The 19,539-nt window shown below is 53.1% G+C and overlaps 1 protein-coding gene across 1 annotated transcript in view; it reads right to left on the minus strand.

Moving 5' to 3' along the window:
- The window catches only part of LOC144735848 (actin remodeling regulator NHS-like), a 42,558-nt gene extending 23,839 nt beyond the window's left edge, over positions 1 to 18,719 (minus strand). Inside the window, exon 1 of the mRNA XM_078618387.1 lies at positions 18,274 to 18,719. Coding sequence (XP_078474513.1) covers positions 18,274 to 18,565 — 292 coding nt within the window. The 5' untranslated portion in view covers positions 18,566 to 18,719. The remainder of the gene's footprint in view (positions 1 to 18,273) is intronic.
- Positions 18,720 to 19,539: the final 820 nt, after the last annotated feature.

Below are 19,539 nucleotides of genomic sequence, written 5' to 3' on the forward strand. Positions count from 1 at the left end.
ATCACACTGTTCAACAACCACACTTCAGGTCACAACAGTTCCCTCAATCACTCTTCCAATCAATCACTCATTCACCCACCAACTTACTCCTCCACTCACTCACCCACTCAACCATTCACTCATTCACCAAACCAACTCACTCACGCACTCACTCACTCAGACTCACCACACGTCAGGTCACAACAATTCACTCACTCATGCACAACACTCATCCACTCAATCTCTGGTATGCAGGAGTCCGTGGGTTCGATCCAAACCCTGACGTCTGCTGTATATTTGGAGTTTGCGTGTTCTCCCTGTGGTCGCGTGGATTTTTCTCCGGGTCCTCCAGTTTTTCCCTCCACATTTAGAAACAAGGGTTGAGGATTTGGCTGCTATAGATTTGATAAGCCACTTCATTCAGCTACCATTTGTGGCCAGGTAGATTCTTAAAACTAGCTACATAGCTCAGTGGGACTTACACCTGGTAAGAAAAAAATCGTTTAGTTTAGTTTTATTTACACACACAGGTTTTTTAAGTTGAGCGAGGTTATTGTTGTGGTTAACCGTGGGGGGAATAGACGATGGGTGATGATGGTGATGATGGTGATGATGGTGATGATGGGAGGAGGGAATTCCAGAATGGAGCAGTGCGAGGGAAGAAACGGGGAGAAGAAGTGAGATGAAGTGGTGGGTGAGTAAATTGGTGAGTGTGTGGGTGTGTAAATAAAACTAAACTAAACGATTTTTTTCTTACCAGGTGTAAGTCCCACTGAGCCACACACTCACCAATTTACTCACCCACCACTTCATCTCACTTCTTCTCCCCGTTTCTTCCCTCGCACTGCTCCATTCTGGAATTCCCTCCTCCCATCATCACCATCATCACCATCATCACCATCATCACCATCATCACCATCATCACCCATCGTCTATTCCCCCCACGGTTAACCACAACAATAACCTCGCTCAACTTAAAAAACCTGTTGCACGAGTGCCGTTTGTTTCTTGACATTTGGGCTTTTGTGGGCCTGTGCTCAGAAACTGCTTGGACAAAACAATTCTTAAAATAAGATATAATTTATCCACCGCGAACATATTCAGCGATAAATTAATTCCTGAAGAGCATACCACCACCACCATGTCCGACAGCTGCCTACCCAACGCCACACGAGCTTCGTTCGCTCGTTCCCCCAACGCGACCGTGACATCACTGCCGTCAGCATCGTGGTCGCAGCACCGACGTGCCGCTTTTTCCACCACACAACCCGAACCATGCCAAGCCAGCCTTGGAGCAACTTGCGAGACGCTGACTCGGGAAGAGCCAGCTCGTTTTTACACTGCACAAGCTGACCCATGCCGATGACGTCACATGACAGTGGCTGCGTCGCTATCCCCTGCCCCCGTCTACGGCCCTGGCCTTACTTGGCCCCCTGAATAAAGTTAGCAATTGTCTTCGCGCGATTCCAAAAGCTTATCAACACGGCTGGCTATGTATGGTACGAAAGAAGTTCAACATACGTGCATATGCGGTTTGGTTCTGGCTCGGCAGACAACCATGGAAATACCAACCTGTACCATAACAGTACCATGCTGACACGGCTCGGATGTGCCAGTGGAAAAAGAGCATTCAAATCCATTTGGAAACTCTGGCAGGGGCGGCGTGATCATTCGCGTCGGAGAATGGCCTGCGGAAGTGGATATCGTCGAGTTACCTCTGAGATACCTTCTTCTTCAAGCTACTGCCTGGTCAACAGAGTGGAGGACATCACTTTCCCACCAGCTCTGCTGCACGAGACTAATGCTCGTCGCGTGACAGTCAAACCGATATGTTATTATTCTCAGAGCTGGAATTCAGCCAAATTAAGCACATAACCAGATAGAATGCGATTGTTTTTTTTCGTGCAGGCATTGGTGACCAGGCTGAGACCATCAACTCACTGCACTTGAGAACCCAGTTTAATCACGGGTCGGTCTGCATGAGTTTATGGATGTGTATGTAAGTTTACGGGTCTCTGTGTGAGTCATTGGGTCGCTGTGTGAGTCTATGGGTCTCTGCGTGAGTCACTGGTGAGACAGGGGCTGATGCAATTGCTCACTAGACTTGATAATCCGGTTTAAACTCTGTGATTGGGGCTGAAACCCCAAATCGAACCCGGAATCCCAGCCGGTGCCGGCGCTCTGATCTCAGAGCCACACGGACTCCTCGACGCCCAGATACCTGTAACGATTTGCCTGACAGTAATGTAAATTTGCAAAGTGGCGCATTTAATCTGTAGATCGCAGCAATGCGCCACCACCATGGTATGGAAAGCCAGGAAATTAACAGAACCTGCATAAGGTAAATGGCCAGAACTAGGCGAAGGGTTAAAGGCCAGTTTACAGACGTGAGTGTTCAAGTCAGGATAGCTCCAACGACTCCAATTGTCTTATTGCCAAAGGCACAAAGCGTTGTTTTGCAGTCTGGCAGCTGAGCAGTGGCAACAGCCCCATCACCCCAGGAACAAAGCCTTGACCCCGGAGGCGATCCGAAGATCTCAAGGCAGCTCGTTGGAGAGTAAACACGGATCGGTTCCTGTAGATATTGCAGGGCTGACCCGAGTGCCTTGCAGGTCAGCAGCATCTCATAGTCCACTCGGTCTTTGACTGGTAGCCAGTGTAAGGACAAGAGAGTGGGTGTGTAATGTACTCATGATGTATATATCTATGTTGAACTTTTTCGCACCATACGTAGCCAACCGTGTTAATCAGAGGTGTGGGGGAAGGACAACAAACTAAACACAAAAAGCAGTTCTAAAAATTTAGTTTGTCAATTTAGATTATTTCAAAGTGCATAGCTCCAGTGGCTTCCCAATATCAGAAGAATAGCATTCCAGACGGCCGAAGAAGCGCCATCTGAAAGCGCCGCAAGCAGACAACAAAGACAACTCCACACATTCCGTACCAACAACAACACCGCCAACGCTGCCGCCGCAGGTGGCCTTAAAAGGAACAAAATATAGGCGACGTTTTGGGGAATGGCCCTTCTTCATGGCATGTAGATAGAGGTCTTGTAGAGAGACGGAGTGGATGACCATAAGAGTTGGGGACTGCACTTGTTTACACCAAGCGGCCCGATGATGATGAGAATATTGTTTTTATGTGTTCTGAAGACCAGTTTTGTAAATAAGGTTATAAATAGTTACACTAATTGGAGCTATTGAGTAAACTCATTTATATTATCCACTCCATCTCTCTGGCCCAGAATGGCTATTGCATGAAATGTCGCCTGTTACCTATTTCCTGTTTTCAGGCCACACGTACTGTCGCGGTGTAATTAGTGAGGAACGTGCGGGGTGTTTGTGGACTGATGTTATTAAGTCTGCTCACAACTTTGCAGTACACACGCTGTTAGTGAGTAGCATCTATAAAGGACGCCACGGCACACAAGAGGGTGGGTGGCCAGCACCACACTCGACCGCCTTTGTCTCCCCAGTGGCAATGTTTAACACACCGAACCAGGTACTCATTTGAAGCCGAGTCGACCTAGGGGAGGCCCAAGTCCGGTTCAGAAAATCGTCACTGGTGTTGGTGGCCGTGAGCGGGAATCAAACTCGGGTCGCTGGGTTCGTAACTCCCCCACAGTCTGTTAAGGCTATAAGAGGGATCTCTATCTTCGTGTGAGTGTATGGAGTTTGTATGTTCTCCACCTGTTATGTATGGGTTTTCTCTGGGTAATACCAGTTTCCCCTCCCCCCGGAACAAAAAAAACCAATGTCAATCTCGGTAAAAATTTGCAACAAACATTTTGAGAAATGACCCGCAAATTACTCGCATAGCAATCCTCGCCAGCGACTGGGCAGTCTTACTGCCACGTAACCTTGCACCACACAGGGGCAGATGCCAATAGGGAGGCAGCTGCCGATAGGGGGGCAGCTGCCGATACGGGGGCAGCTGCCGATACGGGGGCAGCTGCCGATAGGCGGGGCCCCCCCTTGCTCTGGGAGAGAACGGCACGGACACGGACGCGGGCTCATTCACTCGTCCAAAAAAACGGCGCATGAATCACAGCGCGGGTCACCGCTAGTGACGGCCGCTACAGAAAATCGACGGTGGTATTTAAAAATCAGTGACTCGGCCCATGTGAGTAATCCCTGGATCGGGATAGCAGAGTTGAGATTGCTTTTGATTCATGAATGAAACCCTCAGTGTAAGCGTTGTGTTTGATCTGTGTATATGATGTATTTGGCACCAATGTTATTCATTTACCCTGGAAAGCCTCACTCCGAGCCTCAAGATGCTTTATCAAGAGGGCCCTGCTGCAACAGAATGACCAACCAATGCCGTGTTGAGAGTTGAACCAACGTTCTGGTCCATGATGATACGGACTAACACCCAGCCACACACAACAACAACCGCCATTCACCATGAAGTGAAGGGGACATCACCACGGCGCTTGTGCCATGCTAGGTGCACTTTAAGGCCACGTGAAGTTTCAAACGCCCACTGGAAGGAGATCACGGGACAGAGCCAGGTGCCATGGGTTGGCACCTGGGTCTGACTGACTGAGATGACGAAGATGACTGGCAGATGCCCCAGATTACACAAACACCTATAAATACACACACATCTTCACAAGCACACACACACACACCTTCACACACCTTCACACACCTGTACACCCAAACACAAAAAGACAAAGATCCCCCATATAGCCTTAACAGACTGTGGGGGCAAGTGTTGTTAGTGAGCACCTGTGAAGGCCAGAACAGCAGACGAGGTGCGTGGCCAGCACCACGCCCGGCCGCCTTTGTCTCCCCAGTGGCGATATTTACACACTGCACCAGGTACTCATTTGAGGCCGAGTCGACCTAGGCGAGGCCCAGGACCGGTACAGATAATTGTCACTGATGTTGGCCGTGAGCGGAAATCGAACTCGGGTCACCAGGCTTCTTAGCGCAGCGCGCAAACCACTACACTATCGCTCCCCAAAAACTAAAACACACACACACAGACACACGTCCACGTGTATCCTACTGTATTCTCAAGGCCACTGCCTGGCTGGGCTCACCTGTGGAAGACGTCACGGCCCACGCCCACCACTATTAGCCAGGCGAGGGGGTGCAATGGCATAATGGTGGGAGAGTCATTATGAGAGAGTGGGTAATTATTGTAGCTTAGCCCATTCAGTGTCTCTCACACACACACATCCACACACTCTCATAGTCACACACACACACTTAGACCCACATAGTCACGCACAAAGACCCCCCCTCCCCATGTAACCATAACAGACTGTTGGGGCAGGTGCGATTTACGAGCAATTATGCAGGCTGGCACGACACACGAGGGGGTGGTGGGGACAATACCACGCCTGGCCGCCTTTGCCTTCCGAGTAGCAATGTTCACACACCGCACCAGGTGCTCATTTGAGGCAGAGTCGACCTAGGGGTAGCCCAGGGCAGGTTCAGAGAATCGTCACTGGTGTTGACCGTGAGCGGGAATCGAACTCGGGTTTCCGGGTTCATAGAGCAGCGAGCTAACCGCTACACTGAAATACAAAGATCCCCCGTATAGCCTTTAACTGACTGTTGGGGCAAGTGCTGTTAGCGAGCACCTATGAAGGCCAGAACGGCACATGAGGGGGTGGGTGGCCAGCACCACGCCCGGCCGCCTTTATCTCCCCTGTGGCGAAATATTTACCCACCGCACCAGGTACTCATTTGAGGCTGAGTCGACCTTGGGGAGGCCCAGGGCAGGTTCAGAGAATCGTCACTGGTATTGACCGTGAGCCGGAATCGAACTCGGGTTGCCGGGTTCGTAGTGCAGAAAATGTCAGTTAATTCTATTTAGCTTCTTCTATCTTGACCTTAATATTGCAAGGCGCCTTGAGACATTAGTGGAAGGTGGCTTACAAATAAATGTAAATTATTAATATTATCTGCTACACTACCCACAGTTACACACTCATAGTCCAATATACACAAAGACTCGTACACTCAGCCACGCACTCAGACTCGCACACACCACACACTCACGCACATTCACACGCCACTCAGGCATCAAAAACTCGCACGGATACACATCGCACACACCAAGATTGCATACCAACAACAACAACAACCGTCGTTCACCACTAAGTGGTGGTAATGTCACCTGTACTAGGCTAGGTCCCTCTTGAGGCCATCACGTGACGTGTCAAATGCTCGCTGCTGGCAGGTCACGGAAGAGACCCGGGTGCCCCCCTACTGTGCCAACTTGCGACTGCCTCCAATTGCCCAGTAGCGTTCTTCAAGAGCTCCTCCATAGAGGCCGATCTTGACACCGCTGGTACCAGTCATTGGCAAGTCCACTCAGCTCCACCTCCTCCAGTACCACATCAGGCCATCTCTTCTCTAGCCGTGCCGCGCCCGTCTAGCCTCCTCCAACACACAATCACACAGACACAAATATAAACATGCCTCCTATAAACTTTATTAGGCTGCTGGGGTGAACGTCTATGAAAGCCGGCAAGGCACACTAGGGGCTGGGTGGTCAGTCACGTGCCATCTTTGTCACGTGTTATCTTTGTCACGACAGTGAAAATGTTTACACACTACACCAGGTAGTAATTTAAGTCTTGAGTCTTACTAGGGGTGGCCCTGGACTGGTTCGGACATTTTCCACTTTTGCTGGCCATGAGCTGGAATTAAACTTGGATGGCAAGGTTGGTAGCGCAAAACGCACCATCGTTTTCCGCATTGATCACACGCAACTACCACCAACGCCACAAAGTGCCAGTGACGCAATGACGGCACTTGTGGCAGGCTAGGTGCACCTGGAGGTCAGATGCACATCACACACACACACTCATAGATACATGTTCCCACATTACAGATACTTACACACCCACAACACACATTCATCACACATCCACAACACACACCTCACACAGGCATCATGCACACACAACACACTCGCACAACACACACACACATCACACAGGCATCATGCACACTCACATCATACACTCGGAAAACACACACACATCACACACAGGTACACATCAAAGAGCATCTTACACCCGGCCACGGTGGGAAGCTCACAGAGCAGTCTCCTCCATTCACCGTCCCGGTGAGAGTAAACAGGCCCAAGCAGCTGCCCAAACAGCCGATGCCCCTCATCTCCCGCGGCCTGCTGTCCACGTCACAAGTTCACGCGGGACTCACGAGGTGGGGGGGGGGTAACGCTGCGGGGTCAGCGTCGTTCGCGGTGGAGGCTGGGGCAAGGCTGGGCCGCCTTCTCTACTGGAGGCCGAACCCAAACGGATTCCTCAGTCGGCACCCGAGGAAGCGGGGGGGTGTTATCGAAATAGCGAAGTTGCCGGCAATGTAAAGTTCGACTCACGGCGACACCGGTCCCAGGATCTCGGATACAAACTCAATTCCGGCCGCCAGCCAAACATTCCCGGACTGTCCCGGGTCGCACCCAGAGAAGGTGGCAACCCTAAACGGTGGTGAGTGAGTGAGCGAGCGGGTGAGTGAGCGAGCGAACGGGTTGAGTGAGAGTGAGTGGGCGAGGGCACAAGCGGGTGAGTTACTGAGTGACTTGGCAAATTAATAAGTGAATTAACTAATGAGTGCAATTAATGACTGACAGAGCGAGTGGGTGGTAGGTTCACCGCCTTTTCCACTGCCGAGCAACCCTGGCCGCGTTTCTCAGTCGGCACCGGGTCTACAACTAAATCTATGCACAAAACAACTGCAATGAGGTTCAACACACGGCAACGCCACCGGGTACCAGATTTCGGTTACAAATCAACATCCTGGTGCCGCCATCCGAACACAGACAACACCGATTCCCAGTCCGTCCTGCGTCAAACCCCGACAGTCTGACAACCCCACATGGGGCCCCTGTGCATGGCTGTTAACCCCACTCCGCCTTTTCCACTGCCACATCCGAGCTGTAGCAGCACAGGGCCATCATCGATCGTGTTTCTGGTGGTTTTTCAACCGAGTGCTTGCCAGGCTGAGCCGGAACCAAACCACGATCTTGTGACCTCTGGATCGGGGCCAAGCAGGGTCACACCCACGTGCGCACGTACAGTCCTCTCGTCAATCCACTGCTCGATGACGGATTCCACCCCCCACCCCCCACGTTGTTTCACGAGTCGCGGGAACTTTTTTCCGTACTTCACCACGCACCAGGCATAGTGAGGGAACTGTGCAAGGCAGCAGCAGCGAACAAACTGACACCTCGCAGAGAGGATCCATTACGAAATTTTGTTTTTTAATGAAGGGGGAGCGCCAGTCTTCCACTCGGAGATTCCTTCCTCTCCTTGCTGGCTCCCTCCCCCTTTCCCTGTGTATCTCTACGCCCCGAGATGTTCGTTATTCTCTGGGCACGTTACCAAATGGAACCTGCTGCTGTTGAATGAGTGTGGGAGGGACGGGGTGAGTTGGTGAGTGCGTAGGTTGAGGATTTTGTTGGGTGAGTGGGTGGGTGGGTAGGTGAGTAGGTGAGTAGGTGAGTGGATGGGTGAGTGGGTGGGCGAGTGGGTGGGTGGGTGGATGAGTGGGTGGGTGGATGAGTGGGTGGGTGGATGAGTGAGTGGGTGGGTGAGTGAGTGGGTGGGTGAGTGAGTGGGTGGGTGAGTGAGTGAATGGCTTGGTGGGCCAGTGGGTGGGAGATTAAGATGGTTAGTGGGTGGGTGAACAAGTGAGCAAGCGTGTGAGCGAGCGAGTAGACAAGTGAGCCAGTGATTTCCTTCCCGTCTCCTGCTCTTCTTCCTGTGATCTCTCTGCTCTCCCCGACGAGTATTTCACTCTGGCTGCATGACCATCACAATCTGCTGCTGCTGTTGCTCACGTGAGGATAAACTCCACAGCGTGACGCGCAATGGGAGGGACCTGGGGGTTCAGCAACCTTAACAAGGCAAGCGCCGAGTGGAGTCTCAGTGAGCGAGGAGGGGCCAGGTTTTGAGTCTCCCCACTCAAGACAAAGGCCCTCCGTATAGCCTACACAGACTGTAGGGGCAAGTGCTACACACACAAACAAGGCAATGATCCCCCATATAGCCTTTTACCAGACTGTTGGGGCGAGTGCTGTTAGCGCGTAGCACCTATGAAGGCCCGCACAGAACACGAGGGGTGGGTGGCCAGTACCACGCCCGGGTGAGTGGGTGAATGCACTAGTAAGTGGATGGGTGAGTAAGTGGGTGAGCGAGTGAGTGGGTGAGCGAGTGAGTGGGTGGGCGAGTAAGTGGATGAGCGAGTGAGTGGGTGAGCGAGTGAGTGGGTGGGCGAGTGAGTGGGTGAATGCACGAGTAAGTGGATGGGTGAGTGAGTGGGTGAGCGAGTGGGTGAGCGAGTGAGTGGGTGAGCGAGTGAGCGGGTGAGTGGGTGAATACGAGTACGAGGGTGGGTAAATGAGCGAGTGGGTGGGTCAATGCTTATGATGGCCCATGCATGGATGCTCTCAAGAGTAATTGGCAAGTGTTTATATAAGAGGAAGGTTTTGTGTGGGCTATCGTAAGTTTCCAGGACACACCCCTCGTTTATGACCAATCCACGATGACATCACCACGGCCAGAGCCGCTTAGCCCCCCACTGCTCCTCATCTCCACCGATGCGTTCGGCCCTCCGGCAGCTGCCACACAGGCGACGCGCGGTGACCTCCACGATCCGTCCTGACCGTCTCATGACACCGAGGCCAATAGCCTCACATAGGAGAGCCACAGACTCACATAGGAGAGCCATAGACTTACACGGAGACCCATAGACTCACACAGACCAATAGACTCACAGAGACCCATAGACTCACGTAGAGGTCCACAGACTCACCTAGTGCCATAGACTCACACTTGGAGAGCCATCGACTCACATAGGAGAGCCATCGACTCACAGAGACCCATAGACTCACGTCGAGGTCCACAGACTCACATAGAGCCATAGACTCACATCGGAGAGCCACTCACACAAAGGCCAATAGACTCACACAAAGACCAATAGCCTCAAAAAGAGACCCATTGGCTCACGTAGAGGGCCACAGATTAACATAGACTTAGACTTGCAGAGAAACCCACAGACTTGCACAGAAACCCATGGACTCATAGAAAGACATATGTACTCACATAAAGACCCGCACACACACACACCCATAGGTCTGTCCTCACAGCCTCTCACCATCTGCTCTTAGGCTATCTCCTCCCCCTGGGTCGCCGGACTCGTGGGGATCGGTGACGACTGAATAGAAACGAGTCTTGGGACTTGGCGAGGCTTTCCTGGGTAAGCAGGCGGAGTAACAACAATAATAACTGTAATGATAACACTGCAATTACGTTGGCACACGACATCCACCTCGCCTTGCGGTGTCCTTGCAATAATGACTGTGTCCCTAGAGGAGTATAGGAACATAGCGTACGATAATATAGGATCATTATGGGCAGCCATAATGATCCTAGTGGTAGTGCCTTATGCTGATAAACCCGACTCCGGGCACAGCCTCGCAGCAGCGTTGCAGAAGACGTTGAGTGAGAGATCAGTCCCTGGCCATGGCCATTGTGAACGGGGGGCTCTGGCTCAGCACTAGCACTGGACTGGTCCCAGCAATAATAAGAATGACAATAAATCTTGACTTTTCCTGATGACGACCGCTTGTGTTGCGATCGAAACGTCGTAGTTTTGTTATTTTCTTTGAACCTATCTATACGTGACTTTACCGAAAGACCCAAAGAATAGAATAACAATAAATTAATACATATATTTTTTGTAACAGTGTTTGAGGATTTAAGAGGCGTGGGAGACCACTGAAGAGTGGGAAAGCAGCGAGAACCGGCATCAACAATTTGCTTGAGCTCTGTGGTCCTACATTGGGATGTTCAGCCGACTCCAACTACGAAAGGAAACCAGAGTGTCCGGAGAAACCCCACGCGTGCGAGCGGGGAGGTAACAACGCTCAATCCCCGTCGACGATGGAAACTAACCCACTTGCTGTACTGCAATAATCCCCTGACAAGCCATGAGAGTGTGCGTAAGTGTGTGTGTGTGTGATTATGGGGAGTGGTAGTGTAGCGGTTAGCGCGCTGCGCTACGAACCTGGAGACCCGGGTTTGATTCCCGCTCACGGCCAACACCGGTGATGATTATCTGAACCGGTCCTGGGCCTCCCCTAGGTCGACTCAGCCTCAAATGAGTACCTGGTGCAGTGTGTAAACATCGCCACGAGGGAGACAAAGGCGGTCGGGCGTGGTGCTGGCCACCCACCCCCTCGTGTACCGTTCCGGCCTTCATAGGTGCTCGCTAACAGCACTTTCCCCTACAGTCTGTTAAGGCTATATGGGGGATATGTCTTTTTGTGTGCGATCCGCCAACCCTGGCTGACTGCACGGCGCTGGACTGCAGGCCATGTCCACACAGCACGGTCACCAGTGCCTGTCTAAAGTCCCCAAGACAGCTCCCCCTGCCAAGACTGTCCCCCCTGCCTCCCCACCCCATCCCGGTCAGGAAACCACACCGCGGGGCCAGTGGCGACGGTCGACGTCGCCTAGAGCTGTCAAAAACACACATTTCTCAACATCGCTTCATAATCCCCTACCCCCAACTAGTTCACCCCCCCCCCCTTGCCATCGGACGCAGGAGCTAGGAGAGGGCAGCAGAGGGGTACAGAGCAGAAAGGGGCCAACAGCATGTGGCTCATGGTGTCACTAGGCTCTTGTGTGTGAGAGACCATTGGTTCGCATTGAGTCTGTGGGTCTCTGTGGGAGTCTGTGGGTCTCTGTGGGAGTCTGTGGGTCTCTGTGGGAGTCTGTGGGTCTCTGTGGGAGTCTGTGGGTCTCTGTGGGAGTCTGTGGGTCTCTGTGGGAGTCTGTGGGTCTCTGTGGGAGTCTGTGGGTCTCTGTGGGTCTCTGTGGGAGTCTGTGGGAGTCTGTGGGAGTCTGTGGGAGTCTGTGGGAGTCTGTGGGTCTCTGTGGGAGTCTGTGGGAGTCTGTGGGTCTCTGTGGGAGTCTGTGGGTCTCTGTGGGAGTCTGTGGGAGTCCGTGGGTCTCTGTGGGAGTCCGTGGGTCTCTGTGGGAGTCTCTGTGAGAGTGTGGGTCTCTGTAGGAGTCTGTGGGGGTCTCTGTGGAAGTCCGTGGGTCTCTGCGAGTCTCTGAGTGTGTGGGTCTCTGTAGGAGTCTGTGGGGGTCTCTGTGCGAGTCCGTGGGTCTCTGCGAGTCTCTGAGTGTGTGGGTCTCTGTAGGAGTCTGTGGGTCTCTCTGCGAGTGCAGTGGCCCAATTCCGCCCCCCACCCCCACTTTGTACCCCAGCATGGGCCGCTCTGCAGCTGCACCGCCTGCACACTCGAGAGCCACGCCGCCGCCATGTTGGGGGCTCACGGTGATCAGCTCCTCCGCCTGTTCCTTCCTCGTTCCCACTGGGGGTACCCCCACCTGCCCCCCATTCAGCCATGACCCCCACTCACAATTTCACCCCCCCCCCCTCGTCCGTGGGTCCCGGTCCCCACTGAACATCAATGGGCGGAAGGCAGCGGCTTCCCGCACAGCCGGGCACCCGCATCCCACACACGCACACAAGGAAAAGGTCCCCCGTGTAGCCTTTAACAGACTGTTGGGGGGGGGGGGCAAGGGCCGTTAGCGACCTTCTATCCAAGTTGGCACACACATGATGACGGGGGGGGGGGGGACTAGTGGCCAGCACCACGCCGGGCCGCCTTTGTCTCCCCAGCGTTGGTGTTTGCACAGGAAATCATTAAAGGCCGAGTCGAGGGGATATTCGTCACCGATTTTGGCCGTGAGTGGGAAGCGAACTCGGGTCGCCGGGTTCTTGGCGCGATGCGTTTAACCAGTGTGTGTGTGCCGCTCCCAAAGTTCATGCACGCTCACTCACACGACTCACACACACGCTCACACACACACTCACACACGCAGACTCACACTCACACGCACACACACGCACACACACACGCTCACTCACACACTTACACATTCCCACGCACAAACTCACACGCACACTCACACACACGCGCAAACTCACGCACACTCACACACACGCACACTCACGCGCAAACTCACACTCACACGCACACACACGCGCACACACACGCGCAAACTCACACGCACACACGCATTCTAACACTCACTCCGAGAGAAGCGTGAGATTTCTCCACCCCCCCCCCCGCGGAGGAAGGAAGCACCGAGATTCTCACGGGGCCCGGGTGTTTACTGGGACACGGGGAGCGACCCCAGGACCCCTGCTGCAACCCCCCCCCCGCCATCTACACATCCTGCCGCACTCTCATACACGCACACCCCACTGCACACTTCTCCAAGCAAACTCTGCTGCATATCCTGCTGCACCCACTGCTACACTTCATTCAAACAGCCCCTGCTGTTACACGTTCACCCTGAAACAACGACTGACCCCGTCCTGCACACGTGCAGCGACCCTGCGGCACCGACACAGACACCCCTGCTGCACCACGAACCTGATGTACCCCTGCTGCACTATGAACCAGACACCTCTGCTGCACCCACCCCTGCTACACACTCAGCTGCACTATGAGCCAGACACCCCAGCTGCACACCGAACCCGAGCCCCCTGCTGCACTATGAGCCAGACACCCCTGCTGCACTCACCCCTGCTGCAAGCTGAACCCGAGCCCCCTGCTGCAGCGAGAAGCAGATGCCAGACGCCCGCTGCGGATGCGTGTGGGTAGCGGCACGTGACTAATCTCTTGCTCACGCAGACCCAGCCGGGGGGGGGGCTCCCAGAGTCAACACGGGGACTGCGCCGCGTGCAGTGGTCAGCGTGGTTGTATTGTGAGTGGTTGTACTGTGTGTGGTTGTGCTGACTAGTAGTAGAGTGGTTATACTGTGTGGTTGTACTGAGTAGTAGTAGAGTGGTTGTACTGTGTGTGGTTGTACTGTGTGTGGTTGTACTGTGTGTGGTTGTACTGTGTGTGGTTGTACTGTGTGTGGTTGTACTCTGTGTGGTTGTACTCTGTGTGGTTGTACTCTGTGTGGTTGTACTCTGTGTGGTTGTACTCTGTGTGGTTGCACTGTGTATGATGAAGAGTGGTTGTACTGTGTGGTTGTACTGAGTGGTTGTACTGTGTGGTTGAGAGTGGCTGTACTGTGTAGTAGTAGAGTGGTTGTACCGAGTGGTTGTACTGTGAGTGGTTGTACTGTGAGTGGTTATACTGTGAGTGGTTGTACTGTGTAGTAGTAGAGTGGTTGTACTGTGTAGTAGTAGAGTGGTTGTACTGTGTGGTTGTACTGTGTAGTAGTAGAGTGGTTGTACCGAGTGGTTGTACTGTGTAGTAGTAGTGTGGTTGTACTGTGTGGTTGTACTGTGTAGTAGTAGTGTGGTTGTACTGTGTGCTTGAGTGGCTCTGCGCTGTACGTTGGGTTGTGCCAGATGTCGGGGTCTGTGTCCATCGCGGCTTCACACTTCACAATCGCAGCCGAGATCAGAACAGGGCACGAGGTCCGTCCGTCCGTGGGCTACACGCGGAGCTCAGGATAACAACTCCAGTAACTCGATCCGATTTGAACCAAACTTCAGTGCGAAGTTCTGTTGCTACCAGGCAGTCTACCCGGGCGAAACCCAGACACGTTGATCAAAGGGTTCCCCCACAACTCAAACAATCGGCTCCCCACGTGGGAAACCTTCACAGCCACAGCGGTTGGCACCTTCTCGGCCGCTCTGTTGTGGAGCTCTGCGGTTCGACTCCACCAGTCCGCCCTGGTTATTACTGCGGTGTGGGATCTCTCACACAGCAGCAGGCATCGCCCCCCCCCCCCGAGTTCACCTTGTGCCGCCGCACGGGGACAGCTGCCACTGGGGGAGGGGTGCCCCTTTCGAATGTGTTGAAGATGAGATGCGACTTTTGAAAGTCGCTTATCAGGTGTAAAGTTATCCGAAACGCTCCTGGGCGTAAAGGAAGCCGGCGGCTCTATCATCAACAAAATCATCCTCAAGATTACCATCATTTACGGGAATCAAAACAACCAGCACACATCACCGAACCCTCCTCCTCCTGCTGCTGCTGCCGTCAGCTGCCCCGACCGAGACGGGAGGTGACCGTCTCGGAGGGGCACTCCAGTCGTCTCCTCCACAGGATGCGTGGCCTGGGCTCGACTCCCCCCCCTCTACCACCACGCACAGCGACTCCACTACGACAGCAGTGCACAGTCCGACTGTGCGTGTGTACTGTCGTGTATACGTTGTGTGTTGTAGAAGTTGTGTGGTGTAGAAGTTGTGTGTCGTGGTGTATAAGTCGTGTGTCGTGGTGTATAAGTTGTGTGTCGTGGTGTATAAGTTGTGTGTCGTGGTGTATAAGTTGTGTGTCGTGTTGTATAAGTTGTGTGTTGTGGTGTATAAGTTGTGTGTCGTGGTGTATAAGTCGTGTGTCGTGGTGTATAAGTTGTGTGTCGTGGTGTATAAGTTGTGTGTCGTGGTGTATAAGTTGTGTGTCGTGGTGTATAAGTTGTGTGTCGTGGTGTATAAGTTGTGTGTCGTGGTGTATAAGTTGTGTGTCGTGGTGTATAAGTGGTGTGTCGTGGTGTATAAGTCGTGTGTCGTGGTGTATAAGTGGTGTGTCGTGGTGTATAAGTTGTGTGTCGTGGTGTATAAGTCGTGTGTCGTGGTGTATAAGTCGTGTGTCGTGGTGTATAAGTTGTGTGTCGTGGTGTATAAGTTGTGTGTCGTGTTGTATAAGTTGTGTGTCGTGGTGTATAAGTTGTGTGTCGTGGTGTATAAGTTGTGTGTCGTGGTGTATAAGTTGTGTGTCGTGGTGTATACGTCGTGTGTCGTGGTGTATAAGTTGTGTGTCGTGGTGTATAAGTTGTGTGTCGTGGTGTATAAGTTGTGTGTCGTGTTGTATAAGTTGTGTGTCGTGGTGTATAAGTTGTGTGTCGTGGTGTATACGTCGTGTGTCGTGGTGTATAAGTTGTGTGTCGTGGTGTATAAGTTGTGTGTCGTGTTGTATAAGTTGTGTGTTGTGGTGTATAAGTTGTGTGTCGTGGTGTATAAGTTGTGTGTCGTGGTGTATACGTCGTGTGTCGTGGTGTATAAGTTGTGTGTCGTGGTGTATAAGTTGTGTGTCGTGGTGTATAAGTTGTGTGTCGTGTTGTATAAGTTGTGTGTTGTGGTGTATAAGTTGTGTGTCGTGGTGTATAAGTTGTGTGTCGTGGTGTATAAGTTGTGTGTCGTGTTGTATAAGTTGTGTGTCGTGGTGTATAAGTTGTGTGTCGTGTTGTATAAGTTGTGTGTTGTGGTGTATAAGTTGTGTGTTGTGGTGTATAAGTTGCGTGTTGTGGTGTATAAGTTGCGTGTCGTGGTGTATAAGTTGTGTGTCGTGGTGTATAAGTTGTGTGTTGTGCTTTATAAGTTGTGTATTGTGGTGTATAAGTTGCGTGTCGTGGTGTATAAGTTGTGTGTCGTGGTGTATAAGTTGCGTGTTGTGGTGTATAAGTTGCGTGTCGTGGTGTATAAGTTGTGTGTTGTGCTTTATAAGTTGTGTATTGTGGTGTATAAGTGGTGTGTCGTGGTGTATAAGTTGTGTGTCGTGGTGTATAAGTTGTGTGTTGTGCTTTATAAGTTGTGTATTGTGGTGTATAAGTTGCGTGTCGTGGTGTATAAGTTGTGTGTCGTGGTGTATAAGTTGCGTGTTGTGGTGTATAAGTTGCGTGTCGTGGTGTATAAGTTGTGTGTCGTGGTGTATAAGTTGTGTGTCGTGGTGTATAAGTTGTGTGTCGTGGTGTATAAGTTGTGTGTTGTGCTTTATAAGTTGTGTATTGTGGTGTATAAGTTGCGTGTCGTGGTGTATAAGTTGTGTGTCGTGGTGTATAAGTTGTGTATTGTGGTGTATAAGTTGTGTGTTGTGGTGTATAAGTTGTGTGTACTGTGTTGTATAAGTTGTGTGTTGTGGTGTATAGTCTGTGGCGGTGGTGGTGGTGTGTATAGACGTTGTCTGTGTTGGGTGTATGTGTGTTGTGTGTGTTGTGTGTGTTGTGTGTAAAAGTTGTGTTGCGAATATGCTTTGTGTGTAAAAAGTTTGGTATAAAAGTGTGGTATGTGTGTGTAAATATAAGTTGTGTTCATGTACAAGTTCTACATGTTGTGTATATAAGCTGTGTATTGTCTATATACAGTGCACACAATGTGTAGTGTATTGTGTTGGGTGTACGGCGTGTACGGCGTGTGCGTGCGGCGTATTTGTTTGTATTCGCTGCGGCCGGTAGCTGCGTGAGAGGTGGTCGTGTAAGTGTGAGTAGTGGAGTGAGTAGTGGTGAGTAGTGGTGAGGGGCAGTGTGAGTAGTGGTGAGCAGCAGTGGGTAGTGGTGAGTAGCAGTGTGAGTAGTGGAGTGAGTAGTGGTGAGTAGTGGTGAGGGGCAGTGTGAGTAGTGGTGAGGGGCAGTGTGAGTAGTGGTGAGTAGCAGTGTGAGTAGTGGTGAGCAGCAGAGTGAGTAGTGGAGTGAGTAGTGGTGAGCAGCAGTGTGAGTAGTGGTGAGGGGCAGTGTGAGTAGTGGAGTGAGTAGTGGTGAGTAGTGGTGAGTAGTGGTGAGGAGCAGTGTGAGTAGTGGTGAGGGGCAGTGTGAGTAGTGGAGTGAGTAGTGGTGAGTAGTGGAGTGAGTAGTGGTGAGGAGCAGTGTGAGTAGTGGTGAGTAGTGGAGTGAGTAGTGGTGAGCGGCAGTGTGAGTAGTGGTGAGTAGTGGTGAGTAGTGGAGTGAGTAGTGGTGAGTAGTGGTGAGGGGCAGTGTGAGTAGTTGAGTGAGTAGTGGAGTGAGTAGTGGTGAGCGGCAGTGTGAGTAGTGGTGAGTAGTGGTGAGTAGTGGAGTGAGTAGTGGTGAGTAGTGGTGAGGGGCAGTGTGAGTAGTTGAGTGAGTAGTGGAGTGAGTAGTGGTGAGCGGCAGTGTGAGTAGTGGTGAGTAGTGGTGAGTAGTGGAGTGAGTAGTGGTGAGGGGCAGTGTGAGTAGTGGAGTGAGTAGTGGTGAGTAGTGGTGAGCGGCAGTGTGAGTAGTGGTGAGTAGTGGTGAGTAGTGGAGTGAGTAGTGGTGAGTAGTGGTGAGGGGCAGTGTGAGTAGTTGAGTGAGTAGTGGAGTGAGTAGTGGTGAGCGGCAGTGTGAGTAGTGGTGAGTAGTGGAGTGAGTAGTGGTGAGTAGTGGAGTGAGTAGTGGTGAGTAGTGGTGAGGGGCAATGTGAGTAGTGGTGAGCAGCAGTGTGAGTAGTGGCGAGTAGTGGTGAGGGGCAGTGTGAGTAGTGGTGAGTATTGGTGAGGGGCAGTGTGAGTAGTGGAGTGAGTATTGGTGAGTAGTGGTGAGGGGGAGACACTCACGGACTCGAACCCGCTTGGCATCCAGAGCGGCCACGGCCGTGCCGAGCGCGCCCACGCGGGCCGCCAGGAGCCCCGCGCGGCCCCCCACGGCACTCGCCTCCTCCTCGAGCCCCGCCAGGACCCCCTCGGCGTGCCGGCTCAGCTCTCCCAGCTGCCGCAGCAGCCCCACCAGACCCCGGTTCGCTCCGTCCCGCAGCTCCACGCCATGGCGAAGGGGAAGCGCCGCTTCGTCTCCCGCGCGGTGGCGGCGGCCCAGGTGGCGCGGCTCGACCACGCGGCTGTAGAAGGGCATCGTGGCGGCCACTTCACTGCAGCGCGTCCCGACGGCCACTTGTAGCACTCGCCACCGCCATGTTCCACTCTCCCAGTCCCGGGGAAACGAGGCGAGACCCCTCTCCTCCTCCTCTTCTCTCCCCTCCCCCTACCTCCAGCCAGCAGCAGCAGCCCTCATCCCGCCGCCGCCGCGTCACCCTCCCCCACCGCGCCCCCCACGCGCCGCCTCCACTCACTCCTCCCCCACACCTCCCTCCCACTCACAGGTGAGGCTCTCAACTCCCTCCCATCAACCCTCCCCTACCCCCCACTCACCCTCGTCTCTGCCTCCCCCCCCACACTCTCTCACTCCCCCCCCACACCTCCCTCCCACTCACAGGTGAGGCTCTCAACTCCCTCCCATCAACCCTCCCCTACCCCCCACTCACCCTCGTCTCTGCCTCTCCCCCCCCACACTCTCTCACTCCCCCCCACACCTCCCTCCCACTCACAGGTGAGGCTCTCAACTCCCTCCCATCAACTCTCCCCTACCCCCCACTCACCCTCGTCTCTGCCCCTCCCCCCCACACTCCCTCGCACTCCTCTGCCCAGCTCCCTCACAACAACCACCGGCTCTCCACAAAGTGGCGGTGTCGTCACTATGGCGCTTGTGCCATGCTCCGTGCACATTGAAGCCACGTGGAAAAGCTCGTTGGCAAGCGGTCACGGGACAGACCCTAGTGCTATGGGTTTACTGCGATAACTGAGGAACAACCACCTGTGCCCCCCACTGTGCCAACGAGCTCGTTGTTGTGAGCGTCACTCCACCCTCACGCTGTTGTTGGAGGGTGACTGCTTCCAGCTGCCCAGGAGCGTCCTTCACGAACATCCTCCATAGAGGCCGATCTTGACACCGCTGGTTATGTACCTGACTTCGGAAAGGCCACTCGGCTCCACATTCTTCTGCACCACATCTAACCCACGCCGTGACCGTTTCGCCCACTCTATCCGGCC

This window comes from Lampetra planeri, chromosome 57 (genome assembly GCF_965212315.1).
Source record: "Lampetra planeri chromosome 57, kcLamPlan1.2.h2, whole genome shotgun sequence".
Classification (NCBI taxonomy): domain Eukaryota; kingdom Metazoa; phylum Chordata; class Hyperoartia; order Petromyzontiformes; family Petromyzontidae; genus Lampetra; species Lampetra planeri.